Source organism: Tachypleus tridentatus, chromosome 5 (assembly GCF_004210375.1).
Source record: "Tachypleus tridentatus isolate NWPU-2018 chromosome 5, ASM421037v1, whole genome shotgun sequence".
NCBI lineage: Eukaryota > Metazoa > Arthropoda > Merostomata > Xiphosura > Limulidae > Tachypleus > Tachypleus tridentatus.
The window spans coordinates 49,729,484-49,757,084 of record NC_134829.1 but is presented as its reverse complement, the minus strand read 5'-3'; the positions used below and the strand labels follow the sequence as shown (position 1 = coordinate 49,757,084).

Sequence of the window (27,601 nt, the reverse complement as noted above, 5' to 3'; positions counted from 1 at the left end):
CCGTGAGGACTTGGACTTGTTTTTCTTGTGATCTCTAAATTATGAAACTGAAAACAATCTCAATAAGTGTTACCAATTAGTTAAATATCAGTTGTCATGTGTTCACATATTTCTGGAATTTTTCCATCATAAGCTTGGTTCTTAATGTGCGTTATTCAGACTACTTCGATTTGTACAACAGATTGACATATTTAACACATTTTTTTTTATACAGACCCATAGATTAAGGACCAATTAAAGGCTGAGTTAGTTAACCTGTTCAATGCCGTAGACGAGATAACTCGACCAAGCCGATCGGTAACATAGTGCCACGGACGAGTTAATTCGTTCTCAATAATACCTAACTTCAACGCTAGATGTCAGCACCTTACATGCATTTGACCTACTTAAAATTGTTTCACTTTCGATCCAAAATGGCGTCACAAAAAAGTTACAAAATGAAAAACCCGGCATAGGCACTGCCGTAGCAGCTGAAATACTTGGCAGTCAACAGGTTAATCTCAGTGTTAGTCCTTTTTTTTACATTTCACTATGTGTACGTTTTCTCTAAATTACAGCTTAATGCATTAGTTTTAGTACAATCCAAGTCACTGTTGTCAGACATGGCAAATGAGAGAGTTAAATCAGGAAACGATACAGCAAATCAAGTACAATAACAATAAACCATTGTTAACGGAACTTTATTTAAACAATAATTAGCCTACGTGGATTTTCTGACCGAAAATACAATGTAAGCATAATTTTACCTTCTAACTACGTTTTCCTTACAATATAATAATGCCATACATAATTCAAATATACTTTAATGTACCAAACTTTAATTAAAATCACAATACATAAACAAGTTCATAGAGCTTTTTATATATAAGACGATGATCACGTGGTCGTGAAGGGAAGAAATCATTCCTTTTTGGAAAACATTGTTTTCAATAGCAGCCCGTCCTAAGATCAAGTTATGTTTTTCCTTATATGTTTGATAAAGTCTTAACTCAAAAGAAAAATCATGTTTTAAAGACAAATTATTTTAGAAGATCTTTCTATTTCACTTTTACTGTAATTATTTTTTTACTGAGACAACAACTGGACTCTGACGTAACCCTTAAGCTTTAATATGTTCGTAAGCTTTTTCAATCTCTTCTTTCTCACGAGTAATTTCTTTGATCAATTCAGTTATGCGATCTTGTAATTCACTTTTACTGTCTTCTTCAATATCCTGAGATGCAAAGATCTTGTTCGCCACATCAAGAGCTGTGGCCACAGTTTCAAGCTTGATACAAACAGGAGGTAAAGAGCTAGTTGTAATATTAGGGCCTGAGGATCGTAGCTTAGAAACCTCTCTACCTTCATCCAAATTTGGGGAGATCGGACTTGAAGGTGACTTAAGGTCAACCTGGTCACAAGCTGCTTTCGTTGGTGAACTCATAAAAGCCTTTCTTAAAACTTCGTCAGCACTCTCAAACGTTACTTCTTCAAGACTGGCTAAGTTTTGTAAAAATTCCACTGCTTTCCCTAACGGTCCTACAAGTGAGTTATCACCATTTAAACCATTCTCAACAATATCTATAAACTCTTCTGCTTCTTTCACCAGTTTCTCACGGTTTTCGTCACATCGTTCGTAGGTTTCCATGTTTTTTAAAAGCTGGTCTGTTTGTTGTTTGTCTTTTCCAGAATCCTTTTGACTTCTTTACATTTTGTTTTATCGATGCCTGATCCTGCAGTGTTTGATCCTAGAGCAATGGGTTCGCCAGCAACTTTTAATATAGAGTCATCGTCACCTTCAGTTAAATCTAAGGAGACGTCATTAGTAACAGGGGCTGTGTTCCCTCCGACATTAGACACATGTCTACGTATTTTACGAATCTTACTAAGAGAAGCAGCAGTTTTTGAGATTTTCACATTAATCTTAATATCTAACTTTTTGAGAGACTTAAAAGATTCTTCTCGTGACGAAATCAAAACTGAAAAATTTTCGATGAGTTGCGCACGCGCTGTTTCATCTTCCACGATGTGCTTCCTCAGCTGATCGTGAAATGTTTTCATATCTTTAAGTATGTTTTGACAATCAGAACAGCTTTCTTGGAGGTTTTCATTTTTGAAATGTTCCTGTAAAAAGTCAGATTAAACGATTGTTACTTTACCTAGTTGATTCCAATACCATTAGCTACCTTATTTCAAGTTAATTATCTTAACTATAGCATAAAACAGAATTTAACGGTCTATACAGTTCTGTCATTGTGGCTAATACCATTGTAGTGAACTACGAATTGAGGTTTGGCGGTTCGTGTTCTTTGAAAACAAAATAAAATGAAAAATAAAACGGTAGATAATTTGAAGCCATTGAAGCGTTAAAGTTGTGACTGTCAAGTCTCACTGTTCTTTCTGACTAAAGTTTGCAACAAATGGCAAAAGGTATTGTTAACTAGTTCGCTACTCTATAGTCTATCACCTCAAACTTATAGATGGCTGGTGCAGAAAGCCTTCGAATAGAAATTGTAAAATTTAACAACAGCAGACATGTACGTATTACCACATTAGCTGTAGGAACCTTTTCTAAACATAAAACAGATAACATCACGCTGTTAATGTGTGATGACTGTTCTTAACCGTATGAGTGTAATTAAACTGTCTCATTGTTCCAAAACGTACGTTGTATTGTGTAAAATGTTTGATATCTTTTTACCAGACTGTTTGACTCAATGTTACTTTCTAGGCCTACTTAAATAAAGACATGAATTTGTTTTAGGGAGATAAATAGAGTTGATTTTTTAAAATTCGATAAAATGAATCGTCTCACATTGCACATTTGTATTATATATTTGGTTGTAATTTTGCTCCTTATTGGAATAATTCAGTGCAATCTCATATTGATTTTATAATAATAAATAAAATTAATGTCACCCATATAAATTATTATAATTAAAGTTTCATTATATTCATGTAATTACACGAGAACATATTATATGATCATTAATTATGTCAAGTAAAGACAAATTAACACACATATTACAAGTGTAAGTTTATCTAGTAATTTATCAAATCTTTAGATTATGTGCTACTTCATATTATTGTTGATGCTATCAACTTAACCTTAATGTTGTAGGTCCTGTCCTTATAAACGTTATTTTATTGTTTTTATTAATGGTCAGGGAATGAGAAAAATAATAGAAAGTCCAGTCTCTTTGTGTAGCTTGCGTTCACTGATAGGCCTAATAATGCCTCATTATAATCATCTCTAAGAACTGCGACACATTTATTATCATGTGGCAGGGATGTAGTAGCAAGTCATATACACTCATTATAAGCTTTTTCATCTCTAAGAACTGCGACACATTTAATATCATGTGGCAGGGATGTAGTAGTAAGTCATATACACTCATTACAAGATTTTTCATCTCTAAGAACTGCGAAACATTTATTATCATATGGCAGGGATGCAGTAGTAAGTCATATACACTCATTATAAGCTTTTGCATCTCTAAGAACTGCGACACATTTATTATCATATGGCAGGATGTAGTAGTAAGTCATATACACTCATTGTAAGCTTTTTCATCTCTAAGAACTGCGACACATTTATTATCATATGGCAGGATGTAGTAGTAAGTCATATACACTCATTATAAGCTTTTTCATCTCTAAGAACTGCGACACATTTATTATCATATGGCAGGATGTAGTAGTAAGTCATATACACTCATTATAAGCTTTTGCATCTCTAAGAACTGCGACACATTTATTATCATATGGCAGGGATGTAGTAGTACGTCATATACACTCATTGTAAGCTTTTTCATCTCTAAGAACTGCGACACATTTATTACCATATGGCAGGATGTAGTAGTAAGTCATATACACTCATTGTAAGCTTTTTCATCTCTAAGAACTGCGACACATTTATTACCATATGGCAGAATGCAGTAGTAAGTCATATACACTCATTATAAGACTTTTCATCTCTAAGAACTGCGACACATTTATTATCATGTGGCAGGGATGTAGTAGTAAGTCATATACACTCATTATAAGCTTTTTCATCTCTAAGAACTGCGACACATTTATTATCATATGGCAGGATGTAGTAGTAAGTCATATACACTCATTATAAGCTTTTGCATCTCTAAGAACTGCGACACATTTATTATCATATGGCAGGGATGTAGTAGTAAGTCATATACACTCATTGTAAGCTTTTTCATCTCTAAGAACTGCGACACATTTATTACCATGTGGCAGGATGTAGTAGTAAGTCATATACACTCATTGTAAGCTTTTTCATCTCTAAGAACTGCGACACATTTATTACCATATGGCAGGATGTAGTAGTAAGTCATATATACTCATTATAAGACTTTTCATCTCTAAGAACTGCGACACATTTATTATCATATAACAGGGATGTAGTAGTAAGTCATATACACTCATTGTAAGCTTTTTCATCTCTAAGAACTGCGACACATTTATTACCATGTGGCAGGATGTAGTAGTAAGTCATATACACTCATTGTAAGCTTTTTCATCTCTAAGAACTGCGACACATTTATTACCATATGGCAGGATGTAGTAGTAAGTCATATACACTCATTATAAGACTTTTCATCTCTAAGAACTGCGACACATTTATTATCATGTGGCAGGGATGTAGTAGTAAGTCATATACACTCATTGTAAGCTTTTTCATCTCTAAGAACTGCGACACATTTGTTACCATATGGCAGGATGTAGTAGTAAGTCATATACACTCATTATAAGATTTTTCATCTCTAAGAACTGCGACACTTCTATAAAACTATTTAAACGTGAAATCAAGAAGAAATACATTAGCAGGAGTAAAGCTGAAAGCTTATAATAATATAAAATAATTAAACAGTCCAGTATAAGTTGCATGCGCGGGGGGAAGTTTTAAGATTAAGAGTAGGAAAATAGGGAAGACTTTAACATTTATGTACGGGATGGAGGTGTAGCTGTATGTGTCTGAAGAATGGATCTGTCATCACTCACAGCCCCATATCAAACAACACTCTCTATTGTTTGTGTTTTTTTAATTTGGCGCAAAGCTACACGAGGGCTATCTGCGCTAGCCATTCCTAATTTAGCAGTGTAACACTAGTCATCTCCACCCATCGCCAACTCTTGGTCTACGCTTTTACAAACGAATAGTGGAATTGACCGTTACATTATAATACCCCCACGGTTTAAAAGGCGAGCATGTTTGGTTGACAGGGATTCAAACCCGTGACCCTCATATTACGAGTCGAGCGCCCTAACAACCTGGCCATGCCGGGTCAACACTGTTTATGTTCTAAAGTTTTGTGTCTAGAGTTCATCATTTATTTATAAACATTTAAAATATCAGTACCGTCACCCTGCTGATTGCACCCGACACCCACGTTTTGTACCCTCGCTAAATCTTATGCCCATTACTACTGGAGTCAAATGGTCTATCAGTTTTGATAACACCATTCACCTCAAAATATCTTTGGTACTAGAGGTGTTTGGTTGGTATCTTACGTTACGGAAAAGTTTAACCCATTTATGTTTAACCTCTAAGTCATTGTGACGTCCCACACGGCCACCAAATTTTTTCAGAGCTCTACATATCTGTTCTACTGTGTGATAAACCTATAACGGTCATTTAATTGTTCTAAATATACAGCACAGCTTTGATCTTTCATGAACTTTGTGTGTTCAAACACAAAATACCACAACATATCACTTCCTATCCGCAGCACGTGGTTTTCTTCTTAATAAAGTTAAATGACTATTTGAATCTTACAAGAAGTAGCTGGGATTTTGTTTTATGTAATGAAAATGTAGCGATGTTAAACCACTTAAATGCTTAACAAGATACAGGTGCAAATAAAGTAATTTACAACAACTGAGGAATTTTATTAATGACATAATTTCTCACTAATTTCGAAACTTTAATATAACTAGTGTTGGGTACACGTGGCAATAGTTTAAGGTAACAAGAGCTAAAGTCAACAGTTGTCAATACACTAAACAGGTAATTATTACCTTAAACAAGTTTCTAAATAATTATAGCGTAGACGTGAAAGTTTTTAAAAGGTTAAATTAAAACGTAAGTACTTGATCACAAGCAACATCTGTTAAACTTTCAAAAATAGGAATAATTTTTGTGTTTAAAATTCAAACTACGTTTGTTAAAAATTAGACTAGGTTTATGGGCTCTATCCAAGAGTGTTGCAGTGTTGAACATTATAGTAACTCTGGTGTCAATAATGTCTTGCAGTGTTGACCATTATATTAACCCTGGTGTCAACTAGGTCTTGCAGTGTTGAACATTATATTAGCCCTGGTGTCAACCAAGCCTTGCAATGTTGAACATTATATTAACCCTGATGTCGACCAAGTCTTGCATTGTTGAACATGATATTAACCCTGGTGTCAACCAAGTCTTGCAGTGTTGACCATTATATTAACCCTGGTGTCGACCAAGTCTTGCAATGTTGACCATTATATTAACCCTGGTGTCAACTAGATCTTTCAGTGTTGAACATTATATTAACCCTGATGTCGACCAAGTCTTGCAATGTTGAACATTATATTAACCCTGATGTCGACCAAGTCTTGCATTGTTGAACATGATATTAACCCTGGTGTCAACCAAGTCTTGCAGTGTTGACCATTATATTAACCCTGGTGTCGACCAAGTCTTGCAATGTTGACCATTATATTAACCCTGGTGTCAATAAAGTCTTGCAGTGTTGACCTTTATATTAACCCTGGTGTCAACCAAGTCTTGCAGTGTTGACCATTATATTAACCCTGGTGTCGACCAAGTCTTGCAATGTTGACCATTATATTAACCCTGGTGTCAATGAAGTCTTGCAGTGTTGACCTTTATATTAACCCTGGTGTCAACCAAGTCTTGCAGTGTTGACCATTATATTAACCCTGGTGTCAACTAGATCTTTCAGTGTTGAACATTATATTAACCCTGATGTCGACCAAGTCTTGCAATGTTGAACATTATATTAACCCTGATGTCGACCAAGTCTTGCATTGTTGAACATGATATTAACCCTGGTGTCAACCAAGTCTTGCAGTGTTGACCATTATATTAACCCTGGTGTCGTCCAAGTCTTGCAATGTTGACCATTATATTAATCCTGGTGTCAATAAAGTCTTGCAGTGTTGACCTTTATATTAACCCTGGTGTCAACCAAGTCTTCCAGTGTTGACCATTATATTAACCCTGGTGTCAACTAGATCTTTCAGTGTTGAACATTATATTAACCCTGATGTCGACCAAGTCTTGCAATGTTGAACATTATATTAACCCTGATGTCGACCAAGTCTTGCATTGTTGAACATGATATTAACCCTGGTGTCAACCAAGTCTTGCAGTGTTGACCATTATATTAACCCTGGTGTCGACCAAGTCTTGCAATGTTGACCATTATATTAACCCTGGTGTCAATAAAGTCTTGCAGTGTTGACCTTTATATTAACCCTGGTGTCAACCAAGTCTTGCAGTGTTGACCATTATATTAACCCTGGTGTCAACTAGATCTTTCAGTGTTGAACATTATATTAACCCTGATGTCGACCAAGTCTTGCAATGTTGAACATTATATTAGCCCTGGTGTCAACAGAAACATTCTTATACAAGAGTCGAATCTCTAAGAACTAAAATTAAACAAATACTGTTTCAAGGGGAGAGGTGCAATCGAAGTAATTTTTCAAGGTGATGGTTTACATTTAAACTAATTATAGATAATTAAATATTCTTATTTATAGGAATTGATAGTTACCTACTGTTGTTTTAACAAATGATTTATACGTTTCAATCATTATTCTGTTTTATCCGTTTTGAAGGAAACGGACATGGATTCAATAGTGTGTTTCAGATAATACTGAAAACAATTTTTCTCGTAAGAAAATACGAAAGGACCGAAGAGTTATTGTAATACTTGAAAGTATAATAATCCTAATACTGTAGTCTTATGACGAATACAATTGGAAGAATTATTATTTGATATTCAGATAACGTGCGAGCTGAGCCTTATATTGAATATGTATAATACTAACAGAAAACTAACGAGCTGTGTTTAACAGCGTACAAGCACCAATCAGATAGTGAGTATTTTCAACACTGATATAAAACTAAATACCTGATGATCGTCGCTAGTGGAACGTGACACTGAAAATGTTATCATTCGAGGCGTAAGATCGGCCATGTTGAGACAAGTTTCCTCTTTCTCTGTGTAGCCAGTATTTAGAGAGAGTGACTGGCTGTACCTACCTGTAGTTTGGCTTTAAGTGTGATCCCAGAAGTAAACCAGGAAATTTCTTAACTTAAAGATATCTTCGCTAACGGTGATTGGTTTTAGTCAAACATAAGGTAAGGAAACTAACGAATCACAGACAAAGAAACTATACGAAGATTATTGTTAAGATAACGATAGTGTTTTTATGTTTCTTATAAACAAATGTTGAATCCTAGAAATCTGAAGTGATTTAGAGATGTGTGTCTCAGGCGGAATTATTGATCCAGTTGAACTAATGTCTTAGCTCCGTGCAAGTTAAGACACTTCTGGGACATTATTTGTGACAAGCTATTACTTGGCAGGTGAAATGGTGCTTTGTCATGTCCTTAAAGACCAATTAGAGAGAGCAGATAGAATACCAAGTTAGAATGATACAATAGAACAAAGTGAGCAGCTAAATCAAACAACACTAGAAAGTTATTCGTGTGGCTACATTAACAGGGTAGCAATATATTGGGCTACATTAATATGGTAACAATATATTGGGCTACATTAATAGGGTAACAATATATTGGGCTACATTAATATGGTATCAATATATTGGGCTACATTAATATGGTAACAATATATTGGGCTACATTAATAGGGTAACAATATATTGGGCTACATTAATATGGTATCAATATATTGGGCTACATTAATAGGGTAACAATATATTGGGCTACATTAATAGGGTAACAATATATTGGGCTACATTAATATGGTAACAATATATTGGGCTACATTAATATGGTAACAATATATTGGGCTACATTAATATGGTAACAATATATTGGGCTACATTAATAAGGTAACAACATATTGGATAATAAGATACATATTCTTTATCAATAAAATAAAACGGTGCAGTGTATCACGTTGAAACAAGCTAAGCCAGTGAACATTTTGGAGGTTCACGAGGGACAGTAGGTAAGTAGATATATGGTCTGAATGACTCATCATGCAATGGACCATGTCCAAACCATCTGAACCAAGCGACAACAGAGAAAGGCCTGGGACACTTTTATATTAAATACACAGTGTTATAGCAGACAATTAGCACGTGAAACTATTTCATTTTTATGAAGACCTTCGTGTATAAATTACACGAGTCTCCTGGTGGGAAAACGGTAAGTTTAAGATCTTACAACGTCAAAATCCGGGGCTCGATTCCTAGCGATAGACATAGCAGATAACCCAAATTGGCTTTTCTCCAAACAAAACAAACAAAATTACACAACCTCCTATAAACAGTGTTAACATTTGTATCCTGACTGGAAAACAGTGTTGAGAGACATTTTTATTTTATCTATTTCTTCCACTGGGGGACGTTGTAAATAAAGACTACTATATCCACCTATCTTTCATTTCATAAAAATGTTTGCATATGGTAAAAGATTAGAAACAATAAGAAAAAATACCAAGTGGATGGTCTAATCACAAATATAAACTTAAGCACTTCAACGAATACCAAGTGGATGGTCTAATCACATATATAAACTTAAGCACTTCAACGAATACCAAGTTGATGGTCTAATCACATATATAAACTTAAGCACTACAACGAATACCAAGTGGATGGTCTAATCACAAATATAAACTTAAGCACTTCAACGAATACCAAGTGGATGGTCTAATCACAAATATAAACTTAAGCACTTCAACGAATCCCAAGTGGATGGTCTAATCACAAATATAAACTTAAGCATTTCAACGAATACCAAATGGATGGTCTAATCACAAATATTAGCCCCAGAACCTTAACGAATACCAAGTGGATGGTCTAATCACAAATATAAACATAAGCACTTCAGCGAATACCAAGTGGATTGTCTAATCACAAATATAAACATAAGCACTACAACGAATCCCAAGTGGATGGTCCAATCACATATATAAACTTAAGCACTACAACGAATACCAAGTGGATGGTCTAATCACAAATATAAACTTACGCAATTCAACGAATACCAAGTGGATGGTCTAATCACAAATATAAACTTAAGCACTTCAACGAATACCAAGTGGATGGTCTAATCACAAATATAAACGAAAGCACTTCAACGAATACCAAGTGTATGGTTTAATCACAAATATAAACTTAAGCACTTCAACGAATCCCAAGTGGATGGTCTAATCACAAATATAAACTTAAGCATTTCAACGAATACCAAGTGGATGGTCTAATCACAAATATAAACTTAAGCACTACAACGAATACCAAGTGGATGGTTTAATCACAAATATAAACTTAAGCACTTCAACGAATCCCAAGTGGATGGTTTAATCACAAATATAAACTTAAGCATTTCAACGAATACCAAGTGGATGGTCTAATCACAAATATAGACTTAAGCATTTCAACGAATACCAAGTGGATGGTCTAATCACATATATAAACTTCAACGAATACCAAGTGGATGGTCTAATCACATATATAAACTTCAACGAATACCAAGTGGATGGTCTAATCATATATATAAACTTAAGCATTTCAACGAATACCAAGTAGATGGTCTAATCACAAATATTAGCCCCAGAACCTTAACGAATACCAAGTGGATGGTCTAATCACAAATATAAACATGAGCACTTCAGCGAATACCAAGTGGATTGTCTGATCACAAATATAAACATAAGCACTACAACGAATCTCAAGTGGATGGTCTAATCACATATATAAACTTAAGCACTACAACGAATACCAAGTGGATGGTCTAATCACAAATATAAACTTACGCAATTCAACGAATACCAAGTGGATGGTCTAATCACAAATATAAACTTAAGCACTTCAACGAATACCAAGTGGATGGTCTAATCACAAATATAAACTTAAGCACTTCAACGAATACCAAGTGTATGGTTTAATCACAAATATAAACTTAAGCACTTCAACGAATCCCAAGTGGATGGTCTAATCACAAATATAAACTTAAGCATTTCAACGAATACCAAGTGGATGGTCTAATCACAAATATAAACTTAAGCACTACAACGAATACCAAGTGGATGGTTTAATCACAAATATAAACTTAAGCACTTCAACGAATCCCAAGTGGATGGTCTAATCACAAATATAAACTTAAGCATTTCAACGAATACCAAGTGGATGGTCTAATCACAAATATAGACTTAAGCATTTCAACGAATACCAAGTGGATGGTCTAATCACATATATAAACTTCAACGAATACCAAGTGGATGGTCTAATCACATATATAAACTTAAGCATTTCAACGAATACCAAGTAGATGGTCTAATCACAAATATTAGCCCCAGAACCTTAACGAATACCAAGTGGATGGTCTAATCACAAATATAAACATAAGCACTTCAGCGAATACCAAGTGGATTGTCTAATCACAAATATAAACATAAGCACTACAACGAATCTCAAGTGGATGGTCTAATCACATATATAAACTTAAGCACTACAGCGAATACCAAGTGGATGGTCTAATCACAAATATAAACTTACGCAATTCAACGAATACCAAGTGGATGGTCTAATCACAAATATAAACTTAAGCACTTCAACGAATACCAAGTGGATGGTCTAATCACAAATATAAACTTAAGCACTTCAACGAATACCAAGTGTATGGTTTAATCACAAATATAAACTTAAGCACTTCAACGAATCCCAAGTGGATGGTCTAATCACAAATATAAACTTAAGCATTTCAACGAATACCAAGTGGATGGTCTAATCACAAATATAAACTTAAGCACTACAACGAATACCAAGTGGATGGTTTAATCACAAATATAAACTTAAGCACTTCAACGAATCCCAAGTGGATGGTCTAATCACAAATATAAACTTAAGCATTTCAACGAATACCAAGTGGATGGTCTAATCACAAATATAGACTTAAGCATTTCAACGAATACCAAGTGGATGGTCTAATCACATATATAAACTTCAACGAATACCAAGTGGATGGTCTAATCACATATATAAACTTCAACGAATACCAAGTGGATGGTCTAATCACATATATAAACTTCAACGAATACCAAGTGGATGGTCTAATCACATATATAAACTTCAACGAATACCAAGTGGATGGTCTAATCACATATATAAACTTAAGCATTTCAACGAATACCAAGTAGGTGGTCTAATCACAAATATTAACCCCAGAACCTTAACGAATACCAAGTGGATGGTCTAATCACAAATATAAACATAAGCACTTCAGCGAATACCAAGTGGATGGTCTAATCACAAATATAAACTTAAGCACTTGAACGAATACTTACTGCTATTCCAGATATATTATCAGTGTAGCATGAGTGAAAATAAGTTATGGATGTCCTTCATTAGATATCAGCCCTTCAAACCTTATCGTCTTATGAATACTCGTAACTCTGATGTGTATGTGTTTTTCTTATACAAAAGCCACATCAGGCTATCTGCTAAGTCCACCGAGGAGAATCGAAACCCTAATTTTAGCGTTGTAAATCCGTAGACTTAGTGATGTACTAGCGGGAGGCAACTCTGACGTGAGTTTAAAATGTTTTGTTCAGACAACGCAAGTAATATTAATAGCTAAACTATAACAGATATACTTGATATTAATACGTATCTGTAACAAGTATTGGATTGTTGTTCCTCGAAACAACAACCCTCGAGTTTCTGGATATTATATAGATCTGTATTACAGATGGTTCATACAAAAACCTCTGTTAATTCACGCCATGAAATATTTATTGAGAACGTGACAAGATTATAATGTATTTTTTAGAGCAGATTGCTTCAATCGCACTTTGGTGATTGGTTGTTTTTAATTGAGTGTTTAAGTTGTACTTTGGTGATTGGTTGTTTTTAATTGAATGTTTAAATTGTACTTTGGTGATTGGTTGTTTTTAATTGTAAGTTTTTTATATATTGTTTCCTCCTCACAAAACGTCTGAACAAAATTCCTCATTGCTGTGAATCTAGCTTTAAAAATCATTCACAACATAACAAATATTGTTATAGCAGGTGATAGTTGTTCTGACCACAGCTGTGTTTGTTGTGTCCAAGCCAGCTTTATGTGATCAGAATACTAGTATCGTATATTCTACTACTTGTTGGAAATACGTATGAGAAGTGTTTTGAAACGTATTGTGTTTGTTGCAGCTAATAGAAATAAACCAATATAATTAGTATCTTGAAGTAAGATAAAAATCTATCACTATGAGAACGAAGCAATAAGGATTTATCTGTTTGGACTTCCTTGTATTTACATATTAACGAGATTCCTGTGACAGTCTTGACCGTTTTAAAACTATAACACTTCTTCCCCGCTCAAAAACGGAAGTCCTCTCCGTTTTGACACTGACCATAAAGTACGGATGAAGGAAAGACTCAGTCACTTATTATTAATGTTAGTTCTTTTCTTTATTTCTAAGTTTTGAGCTCACTTTAATTGAATATTTCTAGTGCAACTTAACGTACAGTTATTAGACATAGTAATTAAATGACTTTAGTTGGTTAGTTCTAGTGCAATCTAACGTACAGTTATTAGACATGGTAAATAAGTGACTTTAGTTGGTTAGTTCTAGTGCAATCTAACGTACAGTTATTAGACATGGTAAATAAGTGACTTTAGTTGGTTAGTTCTAGTGCAATCTAACGTACAGTTATTAGACATAGTAAATAAGTGACTTTAGTTGGTTAGTTCTAGTGCAATCTAACGTACAATTATTAGACATGGTAAATAAGTGACTTTAGTTGGTTAGTTCTAGTGCAATCTAACGTACAGTTATTAGACATGGTAAATAAGTGACTTTACTTGGTTAGTTCTAGTGCAATCTAACGTACAGTTATTAGACATGGTAAATAAGTGACGTTACTTGGTTAGTTTTAGTAATATCTAACGTACACTTACTTATTAGACATGGTAAATAAGTGACTTTACTTGGTTATTATTAGTAATATCTAACGTACCTTTAATAGACATGGCAAATAAATAGCTTTAATTGGTTAGTTCTGGTAATATCTAACGTATAGTTGTCAGACATGGTAAATAAGTGACTTTAGTTGGTTAGTTCTAGTGCAATCTAACGTACGGTTATTAGACATGGTAAATAAGTGACTTTAGTCGGTTAGTTCTAGTGCAATCTAACGTACAGTTATTAGACATGGTAAATAAGTGACTTTAGTTGGTTATTTCTAGTGCAATATAACGTACAGTTATTAGACATGGTAAATAAGTGACTTTAGTTGGTTAGTTTTAGTGCAATCTAACGTACAGTTATAAGACATGGTAAATAAGTGACTTTAGTTGGTTAGTTCTAGTGCAATCTAACGTACAGTTATTAGACATGGTAAATAAGTGACTTTAGTTGGTTAGTTCTAGTGCAATCTAACGTACAGTTATTAGACATGGTAAATAAGTGACTTTAGTTGGTTAGTTCTAGTGCAATCTAACGTACAGTTATTAGACATGGTAAATAAGTGACTTTAGTTGGTTAGTTCTAGTGCAATCTAACGTACAGTTATTAGACATGGTAAATAAGTGACTTTAGTTGGTTAGTTTTAGTGCAATCTAACGTACAGTTATTAGACATGGTAAATAAGTGACTTTAGTTGGTTAGTTCTAGTGCAATCTAACGTACAGTTATTAGACATGGTAAATAAGTGACTTTAGTTGGTTAGTTTTAGTGCAATCTAACGTACAGTTATTAGACATGGTAAATAAGTGACTTTAGTTGGTTTGTTCTAGTGCAATCTAACGTACAGTTATTAGACATGGTAAATAAGTGACTTTACTTGGTTATTATTAGTAATATCTAACGTACCTTTAATAGACATGGCAAATAAATAGCTTTAATTGGTTAGTTCTGGTAATATCTAACTAATAGTTGTCAGACATGGTAAATAAGTGACTTTAGTCGGTTAGCTCTAGTAAGATCTAATGTACAGTTATCAGACATGGTAAATAAGAGAGCTAAATATGGTAAACGATACACATAACCAACTGTAATAACAATAGGCTATTGTAAAGTGATATTTATTCAAACAATAATTAGTCTACAATACCTTCTGACTTGGAAAATAATTAAATATAATCTTACACAAAATATTCTAATTCTCACTTTTTATCTATAACCACGTTCTCCTCACAGTGTAATATCGTGATATGGAATTAATATACAGTTTATTTTTCAAACTTCGATTAGAATAAAAAAAACACGTTTATATAACCGGAAATAAATTGTATGGAGAATAGAATTTGTTTGGTCTTTCTTTTTTTACTAAAGTCCAGGTCGCTTGAAATGTGGCGGAAATCTCGTAACCCTAAAGGTAAGAAATATTTTATTTTTCAAAGACAGCGTTTCCTGTTACAATCCTCTATGTAGCCAAGAAATGTTTTTTTCTGAAGATTTTAAGAAGTCGTAATTCAAAAGAAAATTCATGTTTGAAAATTAAATTATTTTAGCCAATATATATATACACTGTAACTTTCTTTTGCTACTAAGATGTAATGGTACATCTGGACACTGTCATCAAGCTATAATATGTTCATGGACCTTTACAGTCTCTTCGTTTTCAAGAGTAATTTCTTGGATCAGTTCATCTATACGACCTTGAAACTAATTATTACTTTCGTCATCAACATTGTCAGATGCAAAAAATCTTGCTAACTAGGTCAAACTGTCAAAGGTAACTCCTCCAAGATGGGCTAAATTAACACTGTCAAAGGTTACTTCTCCAAGATGGGCTACATTGACACTGTCAAAGGACACTCCTCCAAGATGGGCTAAATTAACACTGTCAAAGGTAACTCCTCCTAGATGGGCTAAATTAACACTGTCAAAGGTTACTTCTCCAAGATGGGCTACATTGACACTGTCAAAGGTAACTCCTCCAAGATGGGCTAAATTAACACTGTCAAAGGTAACTCCTCCAAGATGGGTTAAATTAACACTGTCAAAGGTTACTTCTCCAAGATGGGCTAAATTATCACTGTCAAAGGTTACTCCTTGAAGATGGGCTAAATTAACACTGTCAAAGGCTACTTCTCCAAGATGGGTTAAACTCTGTCAAATTTCTACTGCTTAGAGGAGTTTGTTCTGGGATTCTTTTCTGTCCAAATTCACGGCCAGTGTTTATATAACTGAATCCTTGGAATCTTGAAGAAAAAAGAATCATTCAGTTTTCAATCTCATTATTTCCCGTCACAATCCTTCTTTTGATAAAACTATAATTTTTTCCCTGTAGATTTGTTAAGATTGTAACTCAGAAAAAAACATCCTTGTTTGAAAAATTAATTATTTTTTAGAATCTTTTGATTTCTTTTTGATAAAACTCATTTTTTTCTTTGCTGGAGCTACAACTGGGTCCTCACCAGAACTTTGAGAGGTCAGTTTTGTAGGTGACTTAAGATCAACCTCATCACATTGTGTCTTTTCTTCACACGTGCTATCTACTGGTGAATTTATGAACGTTTTTTTTAACACTTTGTCAGCACTGTCAAAGGTCACTTCTTCTAGAAGGGCTAAGTTCTGTGTGAATTCAACTGCTTTCTCTTCAGTTGACTTATCAACATTCATAGCAATCTCCAGAATGTCTATAAACTCTTTTATTTCTTTAAGAAGTTCCTCGCGTTTTTCCTCACAACTTTTCAGGTTTTCCATATTTTCTAAAAGAGCGCCACCTTGCTGTTTATCTTTTTCCAGAGTCGATTTTAATTTTTGACAGTTTTTTTTATTGATGATTAAGTCCACCATATTTGCTCCTCCGGCACCTATTTTGCCAGCAGTTGCTAAAGCAGCGCCACCTGCAGTTAAACCTAACGAGGCACCACCAGTAACAGGGGCTAAAGTTATTCCGACGACAGCCATAGTGCCACCTATCTTACTTGCAGACGTACTAACCTTTGAGATTCTATCACCCCAACTGGCCGTTTTCAAATGTGTCTCCATCTTCTTGAAGTACTTAATGTTTTTTTCTCGTGTAGGAATCCAAAGTGAAACATTTTCCATAAAATGCGCACGAGCTGTTTCATCTTCTAGGAGATATTTCTTCAGTTCATCATGAATTTGTTTCATGTCTTTAAGTACGTTTTGACAATCAGAACAGCTTTCTTGAAGAATTTCGTTTTTGAAATGTTCCTGTAAAGAGACAATTTAAACGCGTGTTACTTCAACAGTCTTTTATTTCCAAAGCATTTCAGGTTATTAAAACTAGACAATCTAGTTTGTTCCAATGTCACTAACTACCTTATTTTTACAAATTATTTATCTTGACAATAAACTTGAATAACATCTAAAAATGGTTGATACTGTTATAGTAGGAAGCGGTTAATTCAGAAGTTTGGCGGTTCTGTGGTGTTGACTAGCTGCTTTTCCTCTATTCTGTTTGTTTGTTTTAGAACTTCGCGCAAAGCTATACGAGAGCTATCTGCGCTTGCTGTCCATAATTTTACAGTGTACGACTAGAGCTAGTCATCACCACACACCGCCAACTCTTGAGCTACTCTTTTACCAACGCATAGTGGGATTGATCATCACCATTTTTCTACTTGTTTCTCTAATATAGAAGTCGTGGCAGTTATCACATTGTACTTTATAAATAATGTTGGTGTGGTCTTTGTCAGTGTAGAAAAATGGAAACCAGATTCAAAGAACATAAAAAGTCACCTTCACACGTTTTCGAACACTGCAAGTCAAATAAACACAACATAACCATAGAAAACACTCAAATACTAAATAAAGAAACAAACATAAACAAACGCAAAATTAAAGAAGCCTTACTTATACAACAACTTAAACCCAAAATAAACCAATATAAAGGAACGCCTTTATATCTATATTAATATAATAAAATAAATAAAATTATATATTCAAACATCTAATACCGCCCTCTACATTTCGACACACAGTTACACAACCCCTTTCAAACATGTGGTCAGCTTCCGGTCAGTTACTTCTTTCTTTGTGAACCTGACGATGACCGAAGAAGGTCGAAACGTTGTTCGCTCTTCTATGTAAAATATTTTCTCAACACAAACGAGCCGTTTTTGCATATAATTTCTCAACAAGTGGGTTTCTCGACATCACTGAAAAGCCTATTTTGTTATCCGGTTTCTGGCGTTCTAAGGTCACAGATATACTACGATATCGCTGGGGGGCAAACAAGGAAAGATAAGTTGTAACTATAACATATATTGAATATAAAGCACGCTCACACCAAGAATATGTTTGATACTTTTAATTATGATTTTAATATGATATAATACGTGTAATCTAACTAGCTTAGTCAATAAGGAGGGGTCATTGAAATAGGCCTTAATTTCTTAAGAGAGAAACTGAATTTCACTGTTTTCATGCGATAAATATAGAAATACGTCCATAAGATTTCCATTCAGTATTCTGTACGCTGTTATCAGTTAACGTATATTTTAAATAAAGCACCGAGGTGCAAATACGTTGATAGTATTTTAATCTATAGTATTGTAACTACAAATTAACGTACGATTGCTTCCAATAACATGTTGTGGCCTCTCAATGACGTCACACTCAGTCATAGTAGATCCCTCATAGCTTAATCACCAGTGAGGACTGCGACATCTTTGCCTGTATATTGATTAACATATTTCCGTACATCAGGGAAAGCTGCCAACAAAACACTCGTGTTGTCACACCAACCATTCACTAGCTGCACGATGTAATGACATATTGATGTCTATAAACCATCTTCTGTGTATTTCCAAAGGGGATTGTAGAGCACGTTCCTAAATGGATACATGTCATTCTACAAGTTGAAGATTTATTTTTTAAATCATCCATCATTAGGAGTTTGTGCGACTACGGGTGTTTTCCTTGGGAAAATACATTACATCGCCAATATCCGGTACAATTCGTCCTTATAAAATACCAATAAATCATTTAGCCTTATCTGATATATGACGACTTATGTCACAGTTTGTGTCAAGCATATACCTAGCAAGACTGCCTGGACCACAAGATCTTATGTTTTTCTTAACTCTTCTAAAAACAAATTAAAATAACTACGTAACTATCAGCAACTAGTGTGATCGAAATAGTGTTATGAACTCTTTTTTGCGGAGAAAAAATACCAGTGGGCCGAAACAATAATGTGATGTTTGAACTGCAATAGGCCTAATATTATCGTTTATGACAAGAATAATTTAGAACTCTTATCTGACACTCAGATAACGTGCAAGTTGGACTTTATGTTGAGTATGCTTAAAGTTGTTATTAAACTACATACCTGATGATCGTCGCTAGTGGAACGTGACACTGAAAATGTTATCATTCGAGACGTAAGATCGGCCATGTTGAGACAAGGTTTCTTTTTCTCTTTGTAACCAGTACTTGAAGAGAGTGACTGGCTGTACCAACCTGCAGCTTGATGTTAAGTGTGCTCCAAGAACCAACCAGGAAGATTTTCACATTAAAGATATCGTCGCTAACGATGATTGGATTATGTGAGCACAAAGTAAGAAAACATCAAATCATAGTCAAAGACACTATATGAATCTTATTGTTAAGATAATAATACAGTTTTCACGATGCCCATGGATTTGAGCTGTAGAACAATACCAGTCTTTCCGTCTAAAGCAGTGAAAACGTTTAAAGTTCAACCAGATTCAACTTTTTAAGTGTACTCCAACCTACTTTTTAATAAACAAATGGTTCCTTATTTATTGCTATTTGACGTATATCTAGAGTATAGAGAGTCTGAACCAACTTCAGTTACATTTAAATATATTTACAGTTTCGTAAACACTTTTGTAGTACTTTGAGGTGGGCCTGGCATGGCCAGGTGGGTTAAGGCGTTCGACTCGTAATCTGAGGGTCGCAGGTTCGAATCTCCGTCGCACCAAATATCCTCACCCTTTCAGACGTGAGGGCGTAATAATGTGATGGTAAATCCCACTATTCCTCGGTAAAAGATTAGCTCAAGAGTTGGCAGTGGGTGGTGATAGGTAGCTGCCTTCCCTCTAGTCTTACGCTGCTAAATTAGGGACGGCTAGTGCAGATAGCCCTCGTGTAGCTTTGCGCGAAATTAAAAAAAAGCAAAAAACTTTGAGGCGTATCTTATCCCATTCCTTCACAATAAGAACAACAGGTGTGACCACTGAATATGTTTAGTAGCACATCGCGACTCCAACCCTCAACCTTGTGAGCGAGAAACCACAATGTCAACCACTAGGCTACACTTTGTATATAAGCCCATAAAGAAGACCCGGGATCGAATCCCGATAATTACAAAATCAGAAATAATCCTTTCCAATACTTCTCTGAAAAATGTTGTATCTAGTTACAATCATAAGTACCCGTCCACAGGGACGGAAAACGTTCAGGTTAATCTATCATCTTATAAAAAATGTTGTATCTAGTTACAAACATAAGTACCCGTCCACAGGGACGGAAAACGTTCAGGTTAATCTATCATCTTATAAAAAATGTTGTATCTAGTTACAAACATAAGTACCCGTCCACAGGGACGGAAAAAGTTCAGGTTAATCTATCATTTTATAAAAAATGTTGTATCTAGTTACAAACATAAGTACCCGTCCACAGGGACGGAAAAAGTTCAGGTTAATCTATCATCTTATAAAAAATGTTGTATCTAGTTACAAACATAAGTACCCGTCCACAGGGACGGAAAAAGTTCAGGTTAATCTATCATCTTGTATTATTTCATCGACTTCACAAATAATAGTTGTGTTTCACTCTGGGTTTCACTCAGAGCTCATGTACTGAGCTACTTGTACCACCTACTGTGGAAAGTATTTATTCAAATCTATAAAAAAAGTAAAGTTTGTGATATAAAGGTATCACAACAGATTTTTATTTGTATTTTTCTTATATCGAAAATAAAATATATAATATTAAAAATGTATTATTTGGTTTACTATCGATAACTGTCATGTGTATCTTTAATATAGATCTATACACTAATAATAAGTTAATAAAAGTGGGAGCGTTATAATGTAATCTTCAATCCCACTATTCGTTGATAAAAGACTAGCCCCAGACTTGACGGTGGGTTGGTAGTCTTTCCTCTATTCTTACACTGTTATACAAGGACTGCTAGCGCAGTTTTGCGCGATATTTGAAACAAACAAAGACTGAATATAAATCTTCAAGAACATTCGTAAGGTTACCAATAACAGTCAAAACTTCAACTAGAAAGTTCTATTCCAGATTCTCATGGAATAACATATCCTCTGTTGGTTAAGGCTGATCTTTATTTCTAGGATAAACGGTTTTTGATAAATATTGATAAAGACTTCATTTTTGGCAAGTGTTCAATACCTAGAAACATGTTATTGTCGCATATATTCTTAAACTGATAAATCCAACTTCATTACTTATGTTATAACGTCGTATGTCTTTGTCTGCTCGTGTTGTTAAGACTCTGTAGTATATGATCATTACTGGATTCATCGGACTTTTCATGATTATGAAGTTGTCTCTTACTTTCTCTAAATACTGGATGACATATGGTCATGATATTACAGCTTGGATACAGGGTCTTAGTCTATCTCTTATTCGTTCTTGGTGACTCACTTTGTGATCTTAATATATGATAATTAATCATGAGAAACATAATGTTTTACAGTTTCATATTATAGATTTCTCTGTTTGATTATAAACCACATATTTCTTGCTTATATTCTACATGTCAGAAGTTGACCAAGTTTCTAAGAGTGATGTACAGCACTTTATAGTACGTTTTGTTTTTACTTTACCATTTATTAATACTTTAAAGTTAGATCATGGTTGCTTACCTTATAACACTGTCACTTACCTATGTCCTCGACACTCATCAATATTCTACGTCACATATCTACGTCATACATTGTATTTATTTTCGAATTTACAAAATAAATTTCTTAAACATTCCTAAAAGCTATTTTAGGGATGTCTCTGCTAATATTCCATGATTTTGTAATGACGACCTAACAAAAGAGCAGCTACGAAACGCCACCCATCGGCATCTTGGGGTACTGTTTATCCACAAATAATAGTATTGGACAACACATTATGATGTTCCTGCCACGTTTGACTTCGAGTTTTAATCCCGCCACCTGCAGTTTGGATATGTGAAATTCACTTTAAAATTGACAGAAGTTGTTATCTTTCATCACCAGGAGGTCTCTTTTCGAACTCAAACATGAAGAGACAAACCGTGTGTAAACTTTTGACTCTACCTGACCGGTTCCATCCACATATTTATTTTCCCTTACATGAGTAGTTTTAGAAGAATGGAGGTGAGACATGATCAAAGTGTTTAAAGGTTGAAATTCAAACTTTTTACGTATATTTTTTCTTAACCAATAAAGTGCCATGTGGAACAAAAATGGAATTTTATGTCATCGGGTGCATTCCAAATCAAATTATAAGGAAAAAGAATACAATTAAAGTAATTTTTACACAAAACTGAGATACGAATATATTTTAAACACTTCCCAACAGTTTTATAACGCTAAAATATCAGTTTTGATACCAGTGGTAGCCTAGCGCAGATAGCTCATTGTGTAGAATAGTGGTTAAATAGAAATAATCGGACAACATTCTCAAAGATTATTTTTCTGTCCACTTGATAATAAAATCTTAGGAAATTAATATTGAATATTCTTATTACTGGAACTTGATATTGGCTATGACCTATTCCTATATCCTGAGTCACGTTAGGGATTATTGTCTGATGTCATGAACAAGATTTAGACTACTATAAACGTTCGAGCTATGATAAAGACTTTTTTTATTTGTGTTTCAATTCTCGTAAGATAACTTGATCCACTTCTTTACTGTATTAAAGCACTAATGTTGTTTAAACTAAGCCTACAGGTGTTTGATCAGGAAAGACAACTGAACTATAAGTTATCTTGTGTTTCTGTTGCTTTATGTAATAATTATTTTTTCTATCTTCCCTTCCTCTCATCAACAACAATACATCCATTTGTTATACACTATAAACTATTATATTATATTCCTGCCATGCTTGTTGTGAAACAAATAATGTAATTATACTGTTCTACTATAAACCACAACCCTAATTATGTCGTCAAATAACAACGTAGTTGGTACATAAAACTTAAATCGTTATGAGAAATTATATGAAAAGTTGTTGAACTTAGCTCTAGAATAGTAGAATGAGGTTATGGTAATGTTCTCTTCACGGTCTGCTGTATAATGAAACTAGAAACAGTTTGCAAGGAAAAAAATGTTAAATGTTGTTTCCATAACATAAACATGTGTCATCAAAAACTTTTATCTCTTCTATATCCATAACATAAACATGTGTCATATAAACCTTGTATCTTTTCTATATCCACAACATAAACATGTGTCATATAAAACTTTTATCTCTTCTATATCCACAACATAAACATGTGTCATATAAAACTTGTATCTCTTCTATATCCACAACATAAACATGTGTCATATAAAACTTTTATCTCTTCTATATCCATAACACAAACATGTGTCATATAAAACTTTTATCTCTTCTATATACACAACAAAAACATGTGTCATCAAAAACTTTTATCTCTTCCATATCCACAACATAAACATGTGTCATATAAAACTTTTATCTCTTCTATATCCACAACATAAACATGTGTCATATAAAACTTTTATCTCTTCTATATCCATAACATAAACATGTATCATCAAAAACTTTTATCTCTTCTATATCCACAACATAAACATGTGTCATATAAAACTTGTATCTCTTCTATATCCATAACATAAACATGTGTCATATAAAACTTGTATCTCTTCTATATTCACAACATAAACATGTGTCATCAAAAACTTTTATCTCTTCTATATCCACAACATAAACATGTGTCATATAAAACTTGTATCTCTTCTATATTCACAACATAAACATGTGTCATATAAAACTTGTATCTCTTCTATATCCATAACATAAACATGTGTCATATAAAACTTTTATCTCTTCTATATCCACAACATAAACATGTGTCATATAAAACTTGTATCTCTTCTATATTCACAACATAAACATGTGTCATATAAAACTTGTATCTCTTCTATATCCATAACATAAACATGTGTCATATAAAACTTGTATCTCTTCTATATCCACAACATAAACATGTGTCATATAAAACTTGTATCTCTTCTATATCCACAACATAAACATGTGTCATATAAAACTTGTATCTCTTCTATATCCACAACATAAACATGTGTCATATAAAACTTGTATCTCTTCTATATCCACAACATAAACATGTGTCATCAAAAACTTTTATCTCTTCTATATCCACAACATAAACATGTGTCATATAATTTTGTATCTCTTCTATATCCACAACATAAACATGTGTCATATAAAACTTTTATCTCTTCTATATCCACAACATAAACAAGTGTCATATAAAACTTGTATCTCTTCTATATCCACAACATAAACATGTGTCATATAAAACTTGTATCTCTTCTATATCCACAACATAAACATGTGTCATATAAAACTTGTATCTCTTCTATATCCACAACATAAACATGTGTCATAAAACACTTTCATATCTTTTCTTTCCACAACATGAACATGTGTTATTAAATACTTTCATATCCTCTGTTTCCACAACATGAACATGTGTGATTAAACAATTTTATCTCTTGTTTCCACGTCACAAACATGTGTCATTAAACACTATCATCTCTTCTGTTTCCACAACATGAACATGTGTCATTAAATACTTTCATATCTTCTGTTTCCACAACATGAACATGTGTCATTAAATACTTTCATATCTTCTGTTTCCTGCTCTCCAGTGATACAGCGGCATGTCTGCGGCCTTACGACTCAGAAAATGTGTTTTAATACCAGTGATGGGCAGAGCACAGATAGTCCATTAAGTAAATATGTGCTTTAGTACAACCAACTAACTCTTCTGTTTCTATCATTAAATATACTCATATCTTCTGTTTCCACATCTCACTGTACTCTAAAACAATGCAAGGTTCTAGTCCAGTAAGAAAACTAATTTGTTCTTTAAAGAAAAAAACGAAGTCCGTCCATGAACACAGATCCATATATCTTGTTATAGTTATTTTACCGAAGCAAAATGTGTGTAATTGTTTTAGTAAATATTTACATAACTATATCTATCGTTCTGACCTTGTGGACGTTTGTCTACAAAGTTTAAGGTTGCTTGTATATGCTGTTGTTCCTTACATGTGCCACATTATACATAAGGGATTGTTGTTATAGTAACCACTCATCTAGAAATAAGATATGACTTTCTATAGGGTCACTCACGTGTGTGACTAAATTTTTTTTTTCCAATATGATCTATCTACAGTTTGTTTATATAGCTTGTATAACTTGAATGACCTTTACATTGAATATAAGTTAACTGTTAACCTTTATTCATTCAGAGTCCACTGAACAACGCTGGGCCCTGTACAGAGGATAGTAGTAAGAAAGTATTTGATAACTTTGAAACATAACAACAGGGGGCCCTGCACAGAGGACACTTGTAAGAGTTTATTTGATAAACTTATTACATAACAACACTGAGCTCCGCCCGGAGACAAGCAGTAATAGTTTGTATGACATACTTGTTACAGTTTGGTCCGTACCAAATATTTCACGATTAGGGATAGCATGTACAAATAGTAGACATCTGACAAATTATTTTATTGATTTGCTTGCTGTGTTATGTTTATGAGTTTGGTGACCTTTAGCACAGAAACAAAGCAAACTATATGACCCCAGGATATACGAAAAAACAACAACAAGAACTCATTTTTTAGAGTCAATCAAAGAATATGGAACATCAAAATTGTTGCACAAAAAGCTCAGATAGTACACACAACATTAAACATTAAACCAGGTAGCCATGAGATAAATTATTTGTACCACATATTGTATCACTCTAATCTGATTTAATCATATTAATAGCATTGAAAAGAAACTTCGGAAAATATCAAACTATTCAAGATTGGTTTTACAGTTGTTAACTACAAAGCTAAACAAATGATTATTTATTCTTTGTTCAATACGGTAATCAAAACCAGAATTTTAGCATTGTAAGCCTGCAGACCGAGCCACTGAGGGACGTTTGTTATAAATTGAAAAGCTACGTCTCCTCAAAATATCCTTTACGTTTCTGAATTGTGGCTCAGCATGGCCAGGTGGTTAAGGCACTCGACTCGTAATCTGAGGGTAGACGGTTCGAATCCCCGTCACACCAAACATGCTCGTCCCTTTATCCGTGGGGGCGTTATAATGTTACAGTCAATCCCACTATTTGTTGGTAAAAAAGTAGCCCAAGAGTTGGCGGTGAGTGGTGATGATTAGCTGCATTCCCACTGCTACATTAGGGACGGCTAGCGCAAAATAGCCCTCGAGTAGCTTTGCGAGTAGTTCAAAATAAAACAAACCAGGTCTGATATATGATTCAGAAACGGTTTGTTTTGTTTTGAATATCCTTATAGGTACTCAGCGATTTGTGGGTATTAAACAGTTTTATATTATTTGTAGCTTAGATCGAGTGGATTTAGCGACACTGACATTGGTAGAGTTTTTGTATAATAATGTAAACCTTCTGCCAGATACACTTCTTCAATGTTCCTTAAATTATTTCAGAAAACAGTCTAAGTAAGAATGGTCTATGATCTATTCAGTAACCCTGATACTATATATGATACGTCTCAAAACGTTTATATATAACTTGTAGATATGTTAAAATCTTGAAAATCAACAGGTGGCAAAACTAATCTTTGTTTTAAAAGCTGTAAAAACTAATCTTTGTTTTAAAAGCTGTAAAAACTAATCTTTGTTTTAAAAGCTGTAAAAACTAATCTTTGTTTTAAAAGCTGTATTCATATACGGTTATGACCCACTCTCAAACACCATATTTACTGTAGATTACAAACCTACTATCTCAGAAACCGTATTTACTGTATAATACAAACTTACTATCTCAGAAACCGTATTTACTGTATAATACAAACTTACTATATCAGACACTGTATTTACTATATAATACAAACTTACAATATCAGACTCCGTATTTACTGTATAATACAAATTTACTATCTCAGACACTGTATTTACTATATAATACAAACTTACTATCTCAGACACTGTATTTACTATATAATACAAATTTACTATCTCAGACACTGTATTTACTGTATAATACAAACTTACTATATCAGACACCGTATTTACTGTATAATACAAACTTACTATCTCAGAAACCGTATTTACTGTATAATACAAACTTACTATATCAGACACTGTATTTACTGTATAATACAAACTTACTATCTCAGACACTGTATTTACTATATAATACAAATTT

The 27,601-nt window shown here is 33.8% G+C and overlaps 2 protein-coding genes across 6 annotated transcripts in view; both read right to left on the bottom strand.

Moving 5' to 3' along the window:
- Nucleotides 1-659: 659 nt before the first annotated feature.
- Nucleotides 660-8,288, bottom strand: LOC143251133 (uncharacterized). The gene is made up of 2 exons (XM_076502514.1): nt 8,136-8,288; nt 660-2,103 (listed from the first exon to the last, which is right to left on the bottom strand). Exon 2 carries the CDS (start codon nt 1,625-1,627, stop codon nt 1,100-1,102), a length of 528 nt encoding a protein of 175 aa, XP_076358629.1. The 5' UTR covers nt 1,628-2,103; nt 8,136-8,288; the 3' UTR covers nt 660-1,099.
- Nucleotides 8,289-15,219: 6,931 nt separating this feature from the next.
- The window catches only part of LOC143251132 (uncharacterized), a 43,033-nt gene continuing 30,651 nt past the window's right edge, over nt 15,220-27,601 (bottom strand). For 4 of the 5 annotated variants that reach the window (XM_076502511.1, XM_076502509.1, XM_076502512.1 and 1 more), the window contains one exon: nt 15,220-17,381. In XM_076502511.1, coding sequence (XP_076358626.1) covers nt 16,539-17,381 — 843 coding nt within the window. In that variant the 3' untranslated portion in view covers nt 15,220-16,538. Of the gene's footprint in view, nt 17,382-19,503; nt 19,658-27,601 lie in introns of those variants that run through there. The other variant, XM_076502510.1, reaches the window with a different exon arrangement.

Coding starts and splice junctions, on each gene's coding strand:
- LOC143251133 (XM_076502514.1), bottom strand. CDS start 1,627: ATGGAAACCTACGAACGATGTGACGAAAACCGTGAGAAACTGGTGAAA.